Genomic DNA, 18416 nt, shown 5'->3' on the forward strand with positions numbered 1-18416 from the left:
ATAGGTAATGCCAATATCCTTGAACTTCAGAGAACAGCTTGTGAGTAATAATTGAAATATATTTTTCTGAAGCTTTTCTTAAAATGACTACTTTCAACCTGCTGGCAAAACCGTTTGAATCTCTTGATGCCTGGTTAAAAACACACAGTATCACCACACCTTAAAGTTTGGGCCATGGGGTATTTGGGTTGAACTCAGATATCCTCTGCAACACTGAGCCAAGTCAAATATCAACTGGCCACCTGTATAATGGGGGAAATAGCACACTGCTGCCTCACAGCACAGGGTACTGCAAAAATAAAATCTGGGAAGACAGCGGTAATGATTCAGACTGCTTACATTTGCTCCACATAAACTCTATTCCAATGTAAAGGTAGATGTCATACAACACCTGGCTGTTTCCAACAACAGTATATAAAATAAGTGGTTTAGATAGGGCTTGGCAAAGGTAGTTAGCAGCTAGCAAAACTGCCAAATACAGTTTGAGAAGAATAAAAGTCTTCATGAATTCCAGGGAAGGTTTTAGGTTGTAGATCTAGCTTGGTAGAGGGTGGGAAAAGATTGGGATAGAAAAAATCTGTAACTGAAATGCTTAGATATCTGTGAAAACTGATCTACATATTTTTAAATATTTAAGTAACCTAAGAACAAAGCAACCAGTTTCAGGGGATGGGAAGACTTTTTTTTAATTGTAAGTGTTGACAGGTGTGTGTGTGACAAAACAAAGAAGTTTGTTGCTTGGTCAGCTATCACTTAGCTAAACTTTAGACACGCTCATTAAGGGTCTTTAAATGATTCTATTGTAGGCATCCGATAGAAACCTTTCTTAATCAAGCTCCCTTACTTCAATGATGTTTTCAAGACTTATGTACTAATAAATCTGAACTTCTGTGCAAATTGTGATAGTAATGGACCTATTTCTGCATCAGAATAGAGAAATTCCCAGTGTAGAAAAACCAAACTCAAACTTCTTTTTTCCTGCTATGGAAATCAAAGCAGGCCAAAATTAAAAATACAAGAAACTGCTTACGCTGTTCTAGTCAGAAGTTGTTTTAGATTGATTCTGGGGGCCTTGAAAAAAGGAACTGTATCCATGGCCAGCTTAAAAGTGCAATTATTCTGATCAGCCACAAGGTAGTATTGTGATAGACTGTCATGCAATAAAAAGCACTAAGTGCTTGTGAATGAGGCAGGGGACTGTGCTGCATGGAGGAATTAACAGCTGTTTACTAAAAATAAATATGGTGTTGAATAGACTTGGTTCACTAAGAGGAAAAAAAAACCACCTGAAGTTTAACTGCGCAGCTACAGACTCTTACTGTGCATAGGACAGAACTGCAGCTATTCTTTGAAGCTCGCAAGAAAGCTCTTTCCACTCTGAGGATTTCTGGTTGTGCTCTGTGCAGAAAATGGTTCCTTCTCATGTGCCTTTAGAGATAGGGGAGCAGCTGTCAACTCTGGCGGGATGGGCTCGAGATGATGCAAGGCTGGAGTCTTTACCACAAAAGGCTGCTGCCCGTGCCTGACCTACCTGGGCATATTATTGCAGTGTACCTGCAAGTGCTGTCAGTACATAATGAGGAGATGGAGGTACTTGCACTGACTGGCTTTAGGCATTCAATTCAGGTGCCTGAATAGGAACAGAGGCTCTGCAGACAGTTAATAGGCTGCTGAGTTGCCCTTGGAAGGCCTTGGGAGATATACAGGAACACAACACCCTCATCTTCATGTAAAAAGTTAGCATGAGTAACCCCAAAATGTTAAATGCTTGCAGAGCTCAAAGTAGGTATCTAGTTAGCAATGGCAGTACTGGTATTCAGATACAGTTTGGGTCACAAACATGTTCCCCATTCTCATAACCCCCCTGACTTGTCATTACTTGAGATAGCTATGAAATCTGGGAGTCTCTATTCCTATTAAACTAGCCTATGGACTTCTGTGGTGTTTTTATTCCTGACACTGGTATCCATTGCCATGTTGGAAAGCACTGTTTAAAGCCCCTGTGTTGGGGTTGCAGCCAAACACATTTTCTATGACCTGGAGGAGAGTTATTTGCACAAATACAAGGAGTTAATGAATTTGCAGTTCAGCATTGTATTGAAACCTGTTTGACTGCAAAGCCTCAGCAGGGGATCCTAGAAGCGCTGTGGGAGCACCTGAATACTGTGTTCAGTTTTGGGCCCCTCAGTTCAAGAAAGGCTTTGAGGCACTGGGAGCGTGCCCAGAGGAGGGCAATGAAGTTGGTGAAGGGTCTGGAGCACAAGTCTTATGAGGAATGGCTGAGGGAACCGGGGTTGTTTAGTCTGGAGAAAAGGAGGTTGAGGGGAGACCTTATTGCTCTCTATGACTACCTGAAAGGAGATTGTAGTGAGGTGAGTGTTGGTTTCTTCTCCCAAGTAAAAAGTGATAGGATGAGATGAAATGGCCTCAAGTTGTACCAGGAGAGGTTTTGATCGGATATTAGGAAAAATTTCTTTATTGAAAGAGTGGTCAGACATTGGAACAGGCTGCCCAGAGAGGTGGTGGAGTCACCACCCCTGGAGGCATTCAAAAACATGTAGAAGTGGCACTTCAGGACATGGTTTAGTAGGCATGGTGGTGTTGGGTTGACAGCTGGACTTGATAATCTTGATTCTATGATACCATAGCTACTATATCACCTACTCATTAGCAGAGTGCTGTATGAGCATATTGTCAAGCCTATGTAGCAATACAAAACTCTCCTGCCCTCTTTTTGCCATGTCACAACAGGCACGGCCTCTATACTGCACCTTCATTGCTCTTGGGACTTGCTGGATGGGAAACACTGGTCTTGCTATTGCTGGTTTTGGGTTGCAAAGTGCCATTTTGTCCTGAATACATAAAAAAGCACAAGTAATGTTCTTAGCCAGTTAAGGAAAGAAGCATAGATTAATTTGACCCTTATCTAAAACTCCTACTAACTTCAATCAGGTTCTGATGTAGCATTGAAGAGTGGAGTCTGGGACAAACTCCTCTTCAGCCATAAAACTGCCTTATGATTTGTAATGTGTAAGAAAATCCTAATTGCTAGAAGTCAGAGGTCAGGCAAAACTGCACTGATGTATATTTAGCAAGTAAGTCCTACACTTCTTTCTCTCTGGCCAACCTAAATCAGGCAGAAGACTTAATGCCAGTAGTTTGTCAACAGGAGGGAATAATGGAGATTTTTTTTATATGAGGAATTTTAGCAAGCCACTGATGCTGCAGAGAGGGGAGCAGAAAATATTTTTTTAATAATGGTTTGTGAATAGAATCTGCATGAAATATAGGAAAAAAAAAAACCCTCAAAGCTTTGATTGGGCGCATTTTTGCAAACAAGGACTTCAGTTTGGCTCATCTGACCTTTGGAGCCCTATCGTGCTGTTCACTTAAAGTTCACAGGGCAGGTGCTCCTTTCAATTTTAGACAAGTGCATGACTTCTGTGCTCGCTTCCAGGCCCAGCACAAGTCATTGCTAACTCATTTGTGTATCTAGGGCACACATTGAAGACAAGTTTTTGAGATAGACAAAGGCATCAAGTGTGGAGGAGAGGATAGAAAAGGTATGGAAAAGAGCAAGATGTCCTTTAGTGAAAACCATTTTTTAAACTTGAAACCCCGTACTTCTGGGTGCTTTCTCAAGGTGAAAAGCCAGTCAGTCTCTTAGCTATTAGTTTGAGTTAAGTTGCACACACTTTGAATGAAGCAAGTGTATTCATACTCCAGTAGCATTTCTCATGCCCTTGCTTGAAAAGCTGATCCTCCTATCAAAACATATAATAAATACTTCGATTAGCTGTAGACTGTGTAGGTGAATGAATCCATGGACACTTTCCAGGAATGAGAGGAAAACAGGATAAAGAGTTACAGGAACGTGAAAACACTGATGCTGAAGCCTGATCTACAGCATAGTGCTTTTGAATTATTTGCTCTTCAGCTGTCATTTTTGTTGCCCTCAGAAAACCCAAGAAAGTCTCTGCATGTACATCAAAGCACTTTGGTTCTAGTTTGCCCACTTTCACTCATATAGACATCTACCTTCCTGTATGATTATCCTGACAATTTTGAGAAACTCTTAAGAAGGTTTGAGGTACTGAGGGAGTCCCTTCCTAAATGGTGTTTTATTTAATGTCCTCGTTCCTATAATGTTCCATAGTTTGGGCAGCTGTACTGTTTGACCTTATAGGAATGACATTCAGATTAAGCTGAATTAGAAGAACATTCTAGCTGTAATTGTTACCTTTTTCTACTGACCTTTGTATTGACTGCTTCCTTCCTCCATTATTGAAAGGAAATTACTGGGAGCCATCTTCCAGCCCTCCTCTTCTTCCTAGATTGGGGTGTGTGTGTGAAAAGAAAAATCAGAATATTAATATGTAGAAACTTTGCAAGTATGAAAAAATGTAATTTTAACTGGAGTTTGAGGAGTAAGATGCTTTTGTCTCATCAACTAAAATGTTCCTAGCAGGCTATAAGGAAGCATTATCCCCTTTAGTGAAGAAAGGGGGGTGTCTGTTCATCAGTTGACCTACTGAGGTCACAGGAATTAAACTTAGGCTTGTTTGATAGGCAATGTAGGTAGGAGACTTGCAACATGTAAATGAAATTACTTCGCTATTTTTTCAGTTACTCTTATTGTAGGGCTGCTCCCTCCCCCAGAAAAGGAATTCCTAACTTGTGGGTAACTCAAAACTGTTGAAACCTCATTTTAATCTGTAACCAGAAAGAAAAATAGTGGTCTTGGTGTATCCTGTGAAACAAAATATTTTGTTTCAACTTTATCAAAACATTTTGACGTTTGCTTGTCTAAAGTAAATGATGTTGACGTGTTCCTGAAATAGTTTAATTTCATTGAACCAGTATTTCTGACAGAAAAACCTGTCAGAAAATTATGAAAGTTTCTTCATGATGTATAAGTCCTCAAAATGATATATGGTAATAGTTATTAGTGGGAAATTAGATCACTGTTTGGGGAGGAGGTGAATGTGGATTTCTTCACTGAAAGGGTTGTCAGGCTCTGGAATGGGCTGCCCAGGGAGGTGGTAGAGTCCCCATCCTTGGAGGTATTTAAAAGAAGGATAGATGAGGTGCTTAGGGATATGGTTTAGTGGTGGGATGGCAGGGTTAGGTTAACGGTTGGACTCGATGATCTTAAAGGTCTTTTCCAACCAAAGCGATTCTATGATTCTATGTGGATTTACGCAAGAAAACACAAGTTTGATCACGCTTTAACCAAAGCGCAGTCTGTTATCTGGTTATGAGTCAGATGTAAAGTGCAGCTCGTGGAATAACTAAAATGAAAGAAAACCCCTAAATATGCCTCTAACTAGGTGCCGTTGCATACCTGCTATCAGCAGATACTGTTGTGGCCAGGTTATGTGAATTATTAAATATCTGTTTTCACTTAAGGTGTTATTACAGTGATTAAAGTTTGGGCCCAGAAAGACACGCCAAACCTAAATAAATTTATCACTTCTTCCCTAAGCTCTGTAGATACATTTGAAAGAGATTCAGGAGTTTCTTGACTAAACATCAAGAACTGTTTGGGTAAAGTATAAGCAAGAGTTTGAGGATTTGACACCCAGATCTCAAATTCCCAGTTACTCTAACGCATTCTCAATTTTTTTTTCAGGGTGTGGCATTTTGAGATTCATCCTTGGATCTTCTGCAGTAGGCAGAATGCATTCCTTTTAACATTCTCCCATGTAATTTTATAGAAAATGATTAAATCTTGATGTTCTAAGAGGAAACACTGACGGTTGCTAACTATTTAGAAAAAAACCCCCACCCAACAAAAAACCCCACCCCAGAACAGCCTAAAAATGGGCCATTTATTTTTAGCCTCTTAATAACATAGGACACATTAATGTTTCTTTTATTGTTACAAACAAGCCAATAAATCGTTTTAATTACTAGCTTCAGTGATTTTATACACTGATGTAAATAATATTATTGTGTCAGTTTCATTGATTTTAATCAAAAACACTGTGTGTCTAAAGGACAGTTGCAAAATGCTCTTCAGTATTCCCTCTTGCCTCTATTAACAGTATAAGAGTCAATGTAATATAAAGAACTTCTTTTCCTTTGAAGTCAGTTGATGTATTTTTCTATGTTCAGTTGACTGATTCCATGCTTGTTCTGTGTTAAGTGTGCTAAGGCACCTTGAACCAATAATATACTTTTCAGTCTAAGCAGGGATGTGGAAATAACAGTTTGAATATACTTCTGAAGCTTTCCAAAGCCTAGCCCACACTAGGTGGTTCTCATTCAACAGCAGGGAAAATTTTGAATTGACTCCATTGTGCACTTTTGCTATGGAGATTTTGCTAATGGGTTTCACTAAGGACAAAATGAATGTTTCTGGATGAAATCTAGGGATGTACAGCCTCGCTCATGTTCGGTGAGACAGGTTGCAGTATGTTACTGGGCAAAGAAGTCTGGTCTAACATGTGTTCTGTTATTGAAAAGAGGGATCATACAGTGCTGAAGTTGTGTGGTTTTTTTTTTCTCTAGGTGCCCGAAGGGAAATCAAATCAGCACCTTACAGAGAAAAGAAAACTGTTACTTTGATATTGAATATGCCTTTTAAAAGATTGCTATCAGGCTTTTCAGAAATATTTAAATTTCCTTCTGGGATCAAACTCTTGTTTTCTTTAAGAACTGAAGTTAAGAGCAAGGCTTTTTTCTGCCTGCATCACTATGACTTATAGCCTATACTTATTTTAATAAGAGTCCTGCTGTTAGAACTTTTCCAAATACTTCTCAACTGGTCTTAGATATTATTTTTTTCCCCTGTCAGTATTATAACCTTGGAGAGAATGTTCTCTTTGTTCTTTCTCAATGAACCATACAGAACCTGATATAATGGCTCAGAATTTTACTTGACAGGGCTTGTGATGGCTGAAGAGATGAGAACGACATCAAGTTATAAAGCCCTAGAGCTCTATATTGATATTTCACCCCATTACAAAACAACCTTGAGAAGAGATTGAGATTCATTTTCGGTATTGCTGGTTGATGGAGCCCTGCTTTCCCAGAGATGGCTGAACACCTGCCTGCCAATGGGAAGCAGTGAATGAATTCCTTGCCTTGCTTTGCTTGTGTGCATGGCTATTAAACTGTCTTTATCTCACCCCATGAGTTTTCTCACTTTTATCCTTCCGATTCTCTGCCCTGTCCCACTGCGGGGGAGTGAGTGAGCAGCCATGTGGTGCTTAGTTGCCAGCTGGGGTTAAACCATGACAATGTGCAAAACCAACAAGGAATCAGATTTATCCTGTGAAAGTCAGGTTTTTAAGCAGATGAGTGAGCTGCTATTCAGTTTCAGAAGTTTGGGTTAGGTTTGGCATTTTCAGCATGCCTGAACATTAATGTCTCACTTTGGCTTAGACTGAAGTGTCTGGATCAGCCTTTTTCCACTGCCTGTGCAAGAATAGAGGCATCACAGAGGTTTGTTCTGGGCCAGCTGAGTTGGGAAGAACTGAGGACAAGGGCAAAGTCATTACAGGACACCCTTGAGAATGCTCCCCAAAGGAACTGGTCTGCCTGGGTTCCAAACTGTGAATGACAATGGTCTTTAAAGTCTCTAATTTAGAAAGCTTTTATAAGCTATTTACTTCATACGTGTACTTTTATCTGATCTTTCCCTTTGAGTTATGTAGTGTATGTGCTGATTTCAGGGCTTACACCATGAAGTGGTCCCACAGAGCTGAAATTGGCGCTAGTATGAGTCACCAGAAGTCTTACAGGCAACAAACAACTTCATATTATTTGGCTTAGGTCTGCAGGCATTACGCGTTCTCCTCTGTTGGTCCCCCAGGTTGGCTCTGCTCTGCCACTAAGAGACAATGAGGTGGTACCAGTAATCACCTGCCACTGCTTGCACCATTATGCCTTCACTAATGCTGCGATAGTGCACCTTGTGATAGTGTCACCCTGATGGCAAACAACATGTGTGACTGGAACCTTAAAAAATTTCCTGTTTGCACAGGAGCAGCCACTACCCTTCCCAGTTGGCAATGCAAGATCAGGCTTTAAGGAGCTTGGAAAACACATTTATGTGTGCTGTGCCTTCGGCCTGCTGTGCACCTTCATTTACAAAGGGGAAAAATAACACCCCCAAACTTAGTTTTGTATGAACCAAATGGCTTCTTTGCTGGTTGAAAACACTACCTAAGTTACAAGTTAATACTCAGATATCTGTTTTCCAACTAGACAGACTGATGCTTCCTAAGCTCATGTAGCTTAGGTTCCTGGCTAGCTGTTGTGAGAGCTTTGGCCAGATTAATGGATGTTGTCCAAGAAAAGCATCTTTTTGTTATATGGTTGTTCTAGGGTAGGACTTAAAATTAATTTGTGTAAAAACTTGCAAGGAAGAGTAAGCTTTGCCCCAGAAAACTCACCCTGCTCCTCCACATTCTTGGTGAGAGATTAATGACCCTTATTAAAAAAAATATATTTTCAACTTTGTTTATACCATAAAGTAAATGAGAAACAAAAGTTGCTGCTTCAGCAAAAGCCTACATTTTTTTGCTGTACAGCTTGCTTTTGAAGATGCCCTCTCGTCACCGCTCTGTTTCACAGGTGTTTTCTCAGTGAAATTGCTCCTGAAATAATTTGGAAGCATACCTTCTGTGTAACCAGACCTTAGTATATCAAAAGATTTCAGGGAGTATGTCATACCTTAAGTGGTGTCCACTGTGACTTGAAGCAAAAGAGAATTCAAACCCAAGAATGTGGACAGAAAATGCATGACTGCTATTTACAGGCTTACAAAATATTGGCTTGCAGGGCAAAAGATGCAGCTGGCCTATAGGGGAACGGTACTTACAAATTTGTTTGAAATGCATGCAAGCTCTGACCTGACTGAGACTAGGGTTCTCATTTCCTAGTTCTAGCGTGAAGGGATGGCAGTAAATAACTTCTGTGTAACCAACACTAAAAGTGCAAATGCTTGGTTAGATAGCTGGGTGCCATTTTGTTATCTGCACAAAAAAACCCCAAGTGCTTTGAAAAGTGCACACGAACTGTCTTGGCAAAAACATCAAAGCCATAAAATGTATTTTTCCCCTTATCTATGTCTCTGGCAGTCTGCACCTACACCAGCTCTTCCCACTGAGCTAAGTCATGGACACACAAATGGCCATTCCTAAAACGAGAGGTAAAATTCAGTTGCCCAGAATCATCAAGGTGATTGAAAGGCTGCGGGGGACTGGCCTCAGCCAGTTCCTCTGTCTTCTGAAACCAAGCCTGAAGCCTTGGTGACCAGTTTAATATAAATTAATAGTCTCTGCCCACACATGGCTGAATAGGCTGGACTTTGTCTCTGTTTTCATAACCTAACTGTTTTTACTGCAGGAAGACTTACTTTCTTTCCAGTATTCTGTGAGCTTTTTCCTTTTATTTTTTCCTTCCCTTCTTCTTTTTCTTTTTTCCCCTTTTGGGATTTTTTCTGCAAAGCCATCTCCTTTTTGGCAGCCAGTTCTGCAGCAACCTGAAAGAGACAGAAAGGAATGTGAAGAGCTGATCACATATTTTCACGTGCACAGTGTGTTAGACGTGTGCTGTAAGAGTTATGAACCAGTGTGTTTTCTCCCTCCCTTTCAGCTTTCCAATATCAGGGAAACACAATATCCAATACACATTGCTTGGTAGCCCTCTATGAATTCCACAGTGGCTGACCGTTACAGAGAAGTCCTTTTAATTTATGTTGAGGGCACTCCCACCTGCAAACTTTAGCATAGGTGCTGACTATCCCAATATATCTTTGGGAAAGAAGTGATTTTTATGTCCCAAACTGCGAGGGCTTTTATGGAGTAAGACCAATTCCTGAAACCACCCAGAAGCACAATATCCTAATGAAATACAACTTAAAAGTTCCCTCTGGACGTGGACTCAGATTGTGAATTTGTCTTAGCATTTCTAAGGCAGATTGATTTTACAGAGATGGATTTTGAGAGGTTGACCTGAGGCATGTCCAATTTCAATATGTGGCTAAAGATTGAAATTGTTGTAGTGAGTGAGTGGATAGAGATATTGTGACAAACTCTGACAGAGACACACAGATAGCCCAGCATCTTTATCCCTGCAAGCTAGTAGCAGCTGATAACTGGGTACAGCTATATCATCTTCCATTACTTTAGTTCCTGGCCATTTATACTTTATTATCTGAAAAAAGTGGAGGACGAAATTTGCTGCTTCTACTGTTCTCTCTTGTTCCCTTTCATTGTGTTCTTCTGAAATATCATCTACTAATGAGTGTAAACCAGAAAATCTGTAGCCACTGAAGTTTATTAATGGGCCATTAATATTGGCAGTGCCACGAAAGAATAGAAAATAAAAAAAAATATCTTCAATTGTAAGGAGTTTCCTGTAGCAGTAAAAATATTTTGTTTTCTAAAGAATGCCTTTTAATGCACTGAAGATTGGACAGTGGAAGGGAAATGACTAAAAGGGCTATACTTTGCAGCCAGTGAAATTTCATTAGTGGACTTCCCCAAGCATTTCAGTATCTTACATTTAATTAAATATGGTAATTTAAACCCCAAGTACTGTTCAGTCATATCTTGTGGTGATAAGCAGTGAAGCATTTCATTCCCTGGGATAGATTAAGAGATTGACTCAAGTTCAAAATAGGTCTGTAGTGTCCCAGCAGGCCTGTTTGTATCCAAAACCAACAGAGCTACTCAAAGTATATCCTTCACTGCAGCAGTAGTACCCTGACAGAAATCCAACCTTGCCACCTCCACACTCTGCTCTCACTGCTTACCAGAGGGTAACCTGAACAGTTTCCAGCATCTCAGGAGTGGCCTTATCCAGCAGGATACCTGTAAGCACACATGCGATTGACAAAAGGTTTTAATTTTAAGCAGTGTTTTTGAGTTTGTCTGGTGATATTAAGTATATCCAGACTGTGACTGGAATTATTAGCTTTCATGTTTTTATACAGATGAATGATACTGAAAGGGGTTATAGAGTTTCTGTTCTCATGAACCTGCTATAATGGGACTGAAATGTTGAACTGTCCTTGCCTTTCTGTCTTGCCTTCATCAGTTTTGTAAGGTGGCAAGAAAAAAGTTTGTGATTTTCAGAACTGTGGTATGAGTTATGGTGCTAAGTCTTGAACTAACTGCTCATACAGGGAACAGAGAAAAATGGTGCTTGCAGTCAGCACTGAGTGAAATGTACAGTACCACAAGAAACCAAGTCTAGAAACATTCTCAGTGACTGCAGGCAGAGGTTGCATACATCCAAATAACACCTATACAGCCTCTCTCCTGGATGCCTAGGCAACATATATGCAGCCTGAGATGCCAAGTAGTTTTGGGGAAGTGCTCCAAAGCCATGCAGCTGGCAATGCCATCAGCATGCGGAGCCTGACTTTTCTGAAGTGGCTCTCTGTACTTGTTATGCTAGTGATGATTCTTCTCCTGTAACATTTTCTTCCGAGTCTGGAAAAAAAAAACCATTTTCCTCTAAACTGACATCCCACAGAAGGCCAATTTGACTTTTCATACATCAGTTCATGTGTGTTTCCAAACTCTTGCAGTGCAAATCCCCTTTTTTGCGAAAGAGAGGGACACTAAAACAGTGTGTCCTATGAATGGAAATGCCTGATGTTGGTTTATGAGACAAGTATATGAAAAACTCCCAGCTCCCAGCAGGACTCGTGTTCTATGTTCCTCAGTCATGGAAAGCTTGGCGTTGGCTCAGGCAAGCTGATACTTGACATAAATGTTCTTCCTCAAGAATAAGCCCTTCCCTCATCCATTGAAAGAAAACCTTACTTCTTGTCTTTATTAGGGTTGTGGGCATAAATGAAATGCCAGGATAGAGTGAGTTTGGGAATTCTGGATCTCCAGCTGCGGAAGGTGAGAGACAGTCAGAGCCTTGTAATTCTGGCTCTAAAACCATTGTGAACAGAAACACTTTATATACACATAGCCTAGTGTTGCTGGAGAGAAAATGTGCTCTCTTTGAGTATTAACTCTACAGGAAGAAGCTATTTTGAAATCTAGGGCAAAAAAAAAGTTTCTTCAAGAAAACAGGACTATTTGAGATGGGAAGAGATGCCATCCCTGTGTTCAAGAGTAGCATGCCAAGCATTGGACTGCCCATTTGCATCACTTGTATGTAACATGCAGTGTGCTGTAAATGTGCTTTCCCCTATCCTGCCTCCTGAGCTTGAGGACATTGAATTACAACTCTTTCTATAGGTGATATTTTTTTTCATCAGGTGGAAGAGATGTTATTTTCATCATGATGTGCCTGGCCATCAAGCTAGCTGAGGGTCAGTGTTCTGGATTTGTGCCTTCTCACAGGCAAATTCACTTGTGTAGCTTTTACTAATGCAGTGTTCTCCGGGCAAGGCATTTCTGGATGTTGTTTACTTTTGGGTGTGCACCTGCAAGCAAAGCTTAAGCTGTTAAAAACAACCCCAGTGGTGTGTTTCTTGCAGGAATGAATTCAAAATGCTGGGTGGGATTTCATAGCTTTATGGGATCTTGCAAAATCTTACAGTTGGCTTTAATAGTTATGCATTTCAGTCCATGATTTATACATGCTCTAGTCTTTTTCCATCTGGCAGATATCACCCAAATGTAGCTTAACGGTTAAACTCACTCTTGTGTGTGTTTTCTGGCAAACACTTCAAAACTTCAGTCTCCACTGAATGTGTTTATGAAAAATCTGTTAGCTTTGATGTAGGTTTTTTTGGGGAAGGTGGGTGGTAGAGGTGAAAAGGGGTTGTTGACACTGCCTGGCTTTAGGCATACAACCTTGACTACTGATTTCAGCCAATACAGATCATGTTCACAGACATGGAGAGCTGCTGGACTAGGAGTCTACCTGCTGAATGGCTTCATTGCAGTGAATCGTTGTCTGGAGGTGAATACATCTACCTGTTGTGTAGCTTAACAGAAACTGAGTACCACATCCATCCTCCCGCATGGTTAACTTGAAGTAATCAGAATTTTTAAGGCTTTGAGGCGCCCAGCTCTAGCTGGCCCTGTGCGTTTAGCACTTGTGGAAAAATCCAGCCTGATAATTTCTAAAAGAAGCATCCAGAATAGTACGGGGCAAAGGAAATAAAGGTGAGTGTAACTGTAGGTATTTACTTCTATTACTGAAAAATACAGTTGGTATATTTGCTGTCAAGATAAAAGCATATTTGCAAAATGCTGGATACTAGAAAGTACAAGTCTATGCAGCCTCTTGAATCCTTCTCTGATGCTTTACAGCTCCTTCTCTGATGCTTTGCAGCTCAGCTATTTGTGGTCTATTCATTTGGTAAAAGTGAATAAGATATTACACGTGGGGGGGTGTGTGCATGTGAATATTGCAGTATTAGATTGCATTTTACTGTCCCTACCTGGGAAATAGGGATATTAATTAAATATTAACTAACTACTGGGATCTCTTGTACTGCCATTCACAATCAAACTGATTACTGGGATTCATGAGGATCTTTAGCTATTGGTAATAATGAATACTAATTAGCAGCACAGTATTGCACAGAGAGCCAAGTGGGGATCAGGAGCATATGTTTGCACAGCAGCTAACACATACTTTCTCACCCTTTCTCTAGATGCTGCTGGATCAGATACTGTGATTACAGTAATGTGGAAATGACTTTGTCCGCCATGCAGCAGTTGAATGTACAACCAAAATCTTGGTAAGAAAGCATCTTCTTTCTGATATGTTATTTAATATTGGAAATGAGATTGAACGTACAACCAAAATCTTGGTAAGAAAGCATCTTTCTGATATGTTATTTAATATTGGAAATGAGGGGGAGTTGGGAGAGGAGAAATATATCTGCTAAATGGCAACTCTCTTGGCTTATTTTCATGGTGATGAGACTTAATGAACTACAGGAAGAGATCATAATTCTGTTGGCAGCAGTATAAGGGTGAAGCTAAAAATTGTCACATCTGATGATTATCTTCGGAGCAAAACTTAAAAAACCATTAGGGATAGACATCTGGAACAGATGCAGGGAAATTACACTGACATCTCAGAATCTTAAATTTCTCTTGAAGAGTATGTAAAGTAGAAAAAAAGCTTTTTTTCAGTCAAGAGACAGTACATTTTTTTCTGACCAAGTACTTTGCATCGGGATCTCTTTGGCATATCTTTTTGAAAGGTATTTGTAAAATGTCATGAAAGCAGTTTGTGCAGAAGGCCAGCTACATTACAAAGTCAAGTAAGGTCAGAGTTGTCAAAGGATAAAGAAATATAGAATGTATAATAATGCAGCAATGGTTCGTGAAGTGATTAATTTGTATTTTATTTTCCCCAAAGTGTCTTTACCCAAGTCTTATAAAATGCTTGCTTTTTAAATACAGTTCAGTCCTGATTTTTCATAGAGTTTAACTTGGGAGTAACCAACCCATTCACAGAAGCTAATACGTACAAGAGGTGAAATCTTGTCTCCCCTGAAGTCAAGGACAAAACTCCCATTAACTTCAATGGGGCCAGGATTTCATTTACTATGTTGCCCAGTAGACCAGTATGGAACAAAACCAGTTGCCTTAGGGATTTTTAATATGCAGCTGACTCAGTTGAACGAAAAATATTTTACTTGTCTGACATTCAGGTAAAATCATGAACATATTGAACTTTCTTTTGCCACCTGCAGTCTGGATATCTGTTAAGGTTGTGACATACATTCTGCTCTTGGTTGTGCTGGCTAAAAAAGGAGGAAAAAAGGGGCTCAAAAAATCTTTGAAAATCAGATAACTGATAGTGGAAACTTGCTGGGAAAATAGTCGCATTTTTTTCTTCCAGGTATTTTTCTTTTATGCAGGGGAAAAATGGGTAGTAAAACAATCTCTCTAGACTTTTGGCTTCCTTTTTTTTTATGCAAAGAGAAAGCAGATGCCTAGGAAAGACAACAAAATAGCTGAAGGTGAGAATTCAAAGCTGGGAGTAGGACAGGAAGAATACATTTCTCCAGAATCTACTACCATATCCAGTTTTGCTCAGTATAATTTCTTGCAATGTTTTCTTTCTGAATCGTGTTTATTCTTGTTGGTTGCAGGTCTAATTAGCCTGAAGTCCCCTGAAGCCTTCTCTAGCAATAAAGCCATACTTGCTGGGTGGCTCCCCCGCTGCTCAGAGCAGCCAACAAAGCTGCCTTGACTCTGGCATGTGTTTCTACTTTAGAAGCTGAAAACTTAACCGAGGGGTCTCTTTGGCATTATTCATCCCGACTCTGTCTGGGACTGAACAACAGAGTGGCTTAGATACAGAGGCCAGTGGGGCTGACCTTAGGCGTACTCTGAACTTGGCTAAAACCAGGAGTATGCCCCGAGCTCAGTTTTAGTGAGGCAGGGCGAGGTGTTTGTAGCTATTTTCTTACATATTTTTGTAAGCGAAGTACATAATGGTTAGAGTATTGTGCTTTATGCTGGGCTAGTCTGTATTTATGTCCCCTCAAACCACAACAGATGCTGCTAACATGCTCCAGGCTTTCCCTGTTTTTCTCCTATGATTCCAGGAAGGACTGAACCAAAAATACTGTTTTACCATACCTGTGTTAATCACCAGTTGCAGGCAGCTAGTGAACACAACAATCTGTCTCAACAGGGGAGCTTTAAGGACCACAGAGGTCAGTTATTGACAGTTTAGTTTTCCTAGCCTGCTAGTAGCCACCATGCCTGGTTCATTCAGGGGCCAAATCCTGCTCCTGTGTGCAAGGCTTCCTGTTTGCGATTTCCCTCAACAGACTCATGCTTCTAAGATCATTTTGGAGGGTGGAATTGGCTCCAAGTGCCTTCACTGCTTCCACTGGCCTTTAATCACTTTCTCTGTGGCACCCAGATGATCAGAGGAAGAGATTATCAGCCACTTGTTTTATCGAGAGAAGTCAGAAGAGGGATTTTACCAGGAGAAGCATCTGAGTTCACCACAAGAATACATAAGATAAACTAAGATACTTCCTTCACTTGAATGTGCCCTTTGTTCAAGCTCGCTAAACAGATCCTTGGCAGTAAATCAAGGCTTAGGCCTGCCTGCATAAGAAACTCTTCTCTGCTTACACTAAACTAATAATTGCTAGACTGCGCTGATACCAAATGCAAACACACTAAAACCAATTTTAGCTTCTGGGGTAGCTTTGGATGCCTATTTTAAATCAAGGCTCTTTAAATTGTTTAATATATATTTCTGCCAGTAGCTAGCAACTGTCTAACTACATGGATTTTGCAACAGGAGGGCAACCCTCTGTAGCTGAGCTTTCCTCTTAGCTCCCTCAAACGTACATCTATGTGTAACTTGCATGCCTGAGCACCTTCCACCATGACTAAGTGGCTGTACATCCTGCAAGGGAATAAATTTTGGTAGTGAGTTTTGTGGCTTACCTTGGAAGAAAACAATCCTTTCATGTGCAGGAAAAAGCTCTTTAAAAATAAGGTTCCTGGAGTGCTAGAGACCATTGTTATGAAAAATTTAAAGTGATCCCTTCCCCAGTCCCATTAACCTTTTGCATTAGAGGAGTGACAGTACCTGCTCTGGAGTTCTTTGAGAAAGAATAGCCATTGAACCTCCTGCCTCTTCAGTAGGATAGTCAGGAAACTTGCCAATGATATGCCTGTGTGAGAAACAAAAGATGGAAAAGGAATTAAAATCCATAGTTTTTCATCTGGTTGACAAAGATGTTTGATGGTGGGGAAGCGTACCCTCCCTCACCTCCTATTCAAAAAGAGGGCTGTATTCCCTCCAGTGACAGGTGGTTCTTGTCCAGTGAATTCATTAAACCAGTTACTAACCCATGTCTCTTGTCCTGGGGCCCACCAAACATTGAAAGTTCTCAGGGAATTTCTTAGGACTGCATATCACTTCACAGCTGAGAGACTTAGCTTAAAGTGTTTATGGTTATACCTCTGCTCTCTGCTTTCAACATCTAGCTTTTTAAAAAAAAAAAATTTAAATCAGATTTTGATCTACAAATTCTAGGTTGTGTTTTTGTGTGAAGGTCTCACCCTTAAAAATTTCCAATGTAGCTGCACAATTAGGTGGTGATGGAAGCTGGGGAGGGGGCAATGAGCGGCTTTGTAGTAAGGTTTCATGGATAACATAGGGCGCTTCCAGACCTTTCAGAAAGAGATTAAAAGATATAAATAATAATTACAATCTGAAGGCCATTTATATTAATAATAATGTGTCGCTTCTTTCACTTTTGTAGCTTTTTGGATTACATCAGTAAGACTTTCTGTTTGTTTGGTAATATCAGGAAGACTTTCTGTTCCAAAGAAAATTCTGACGCTTCAGAAAAATCCTTGTGCTACTTTCAAACAGAATGGTAACGTTTCCTCTAAATGAAATGAAATTTCCCCTGAGAAGAAAATAGTTCAGAAAGGTCAATGTGATTCATAAAAATGGCTTTCATTTTTTTAAAACAACTGGTACCTTAAGGGATTTTCGTAGTCTACTGTCAAGCAGTAGACTCAATTTTAAACTGAGAACCTTGGAACAGAGCATCAGTTATGTTTCTGTAGTACCATGTGTACAGTTTGGATGCCTAGCTAGTACTAATGCAATACAAATTGCAAAAGAATAAACAAACATTCATCTATGATTGTAAGCTCTGACTTGCATGTTCAACAATTACTAGTTCTGTGTACAAACAGATGCAAAACTTTGGTCACTGCATTCCCAGAAACCAGTTTGCATGAACAGAGGGATGTAACTGTTAGTGTATTTTCTTTTTTTATCTAGTAATAATGGGATTTTGGCCTCAAAACCCTACATCATCTAGTTCATTTAATGTTAGATCATGTTTCATTTATTACAAACAGCCAGAAAATAGCTCAATTTTATGTTAAACACAATCTTGTTTTAAATGCTGCTGTAAGTCTGGCTTACAGCAACAAGTTTCTCAAAATCTGATATTAAGGCTGTTGCTACTTTACTAATGCCAGCTGGGAGGAAGGAAAGGCAATATACACTGTGGGTGAAGAATCAGTTTGGAGTCCACCACCCACTGAATGTGGTATCCGTGCCAGCTTTCAATATTTATTAGCGTTGCATTCGGTATTTGTATTAGCTTTTCACTTTTAAATCATTTACAGCTCTTGGAGATGGAAATATTTACCCTTTGGATATATATGATGACTGTATATCTGAGTGCTGTAGAAATTTTATCAAATTCTCAAATTTGGAAGTGGGTTCCAGTCTGTTTATAATTTGTAATTTGTGTGATTCTTCTGCTTGCAGCTGGTGCAGCTGTTTGGGATGACATGGCTCATCTCACCTTTTTGTAGCAGCTACAGAAAGTGCTTATGTTGAAAAATAACTTGAAGTGAAGAGAAAGTAATGCCAAGCTTGTCACATAAGTGGAAGAAAAGTGTCTGCTGTTTACTAACCAGTCAGTTGTCCAGGGACTGGGTCTTCCATTGAGGGCAATGCAGACTGTG

General features: G+C 40.0%; 1 protein-coding gene across 1 annotated transcript in view; it reads right to left on the reverse strand.

The window, feature by feature from the left end:
• The window catches only part of IQCA1 (IQ motif containing with AAA domain 1), a 100030-nt gene that overhangs the window by 41583 nt on the left and 40031 nt on the right, over positions 1-18416 (reverse strand). Inside the window, exons 6-8 of the mRNA XM_035891069.1 lie at positions 16507-16591; positions 9368-9493; positions 4255-4330 (exon numbers count right to left, since the gene is read on the reverse strand). Of these exons, the coding sequence (XP_035746962.1) occupies positions 4255-4330; positions 9368-9493; positions 16507-16591 (287 nt within the window). The remainder of the gene's footprint in view (positions 1-4254; positions 4331-9367; positions 9494-16506; positions 16592-18416) is intronic.

The sequence above is a fragment of the Egretta garzetta genome, unplaced genomic scaffold, assembly GCF_000687185.1.
Source record: "Egretta garzetta isolate BGI_Z169 unplaced genomic scaffold, ASM68718v1 scaffold113, whole genome shotgun sequence".
Taxonomy (NCBI): domain Eukaryota; kingdom Metazoa; phylum Chordata; class Aves; order Pelecaniformes; family Ardeidae; genus Egretta; species Egretta garzetta.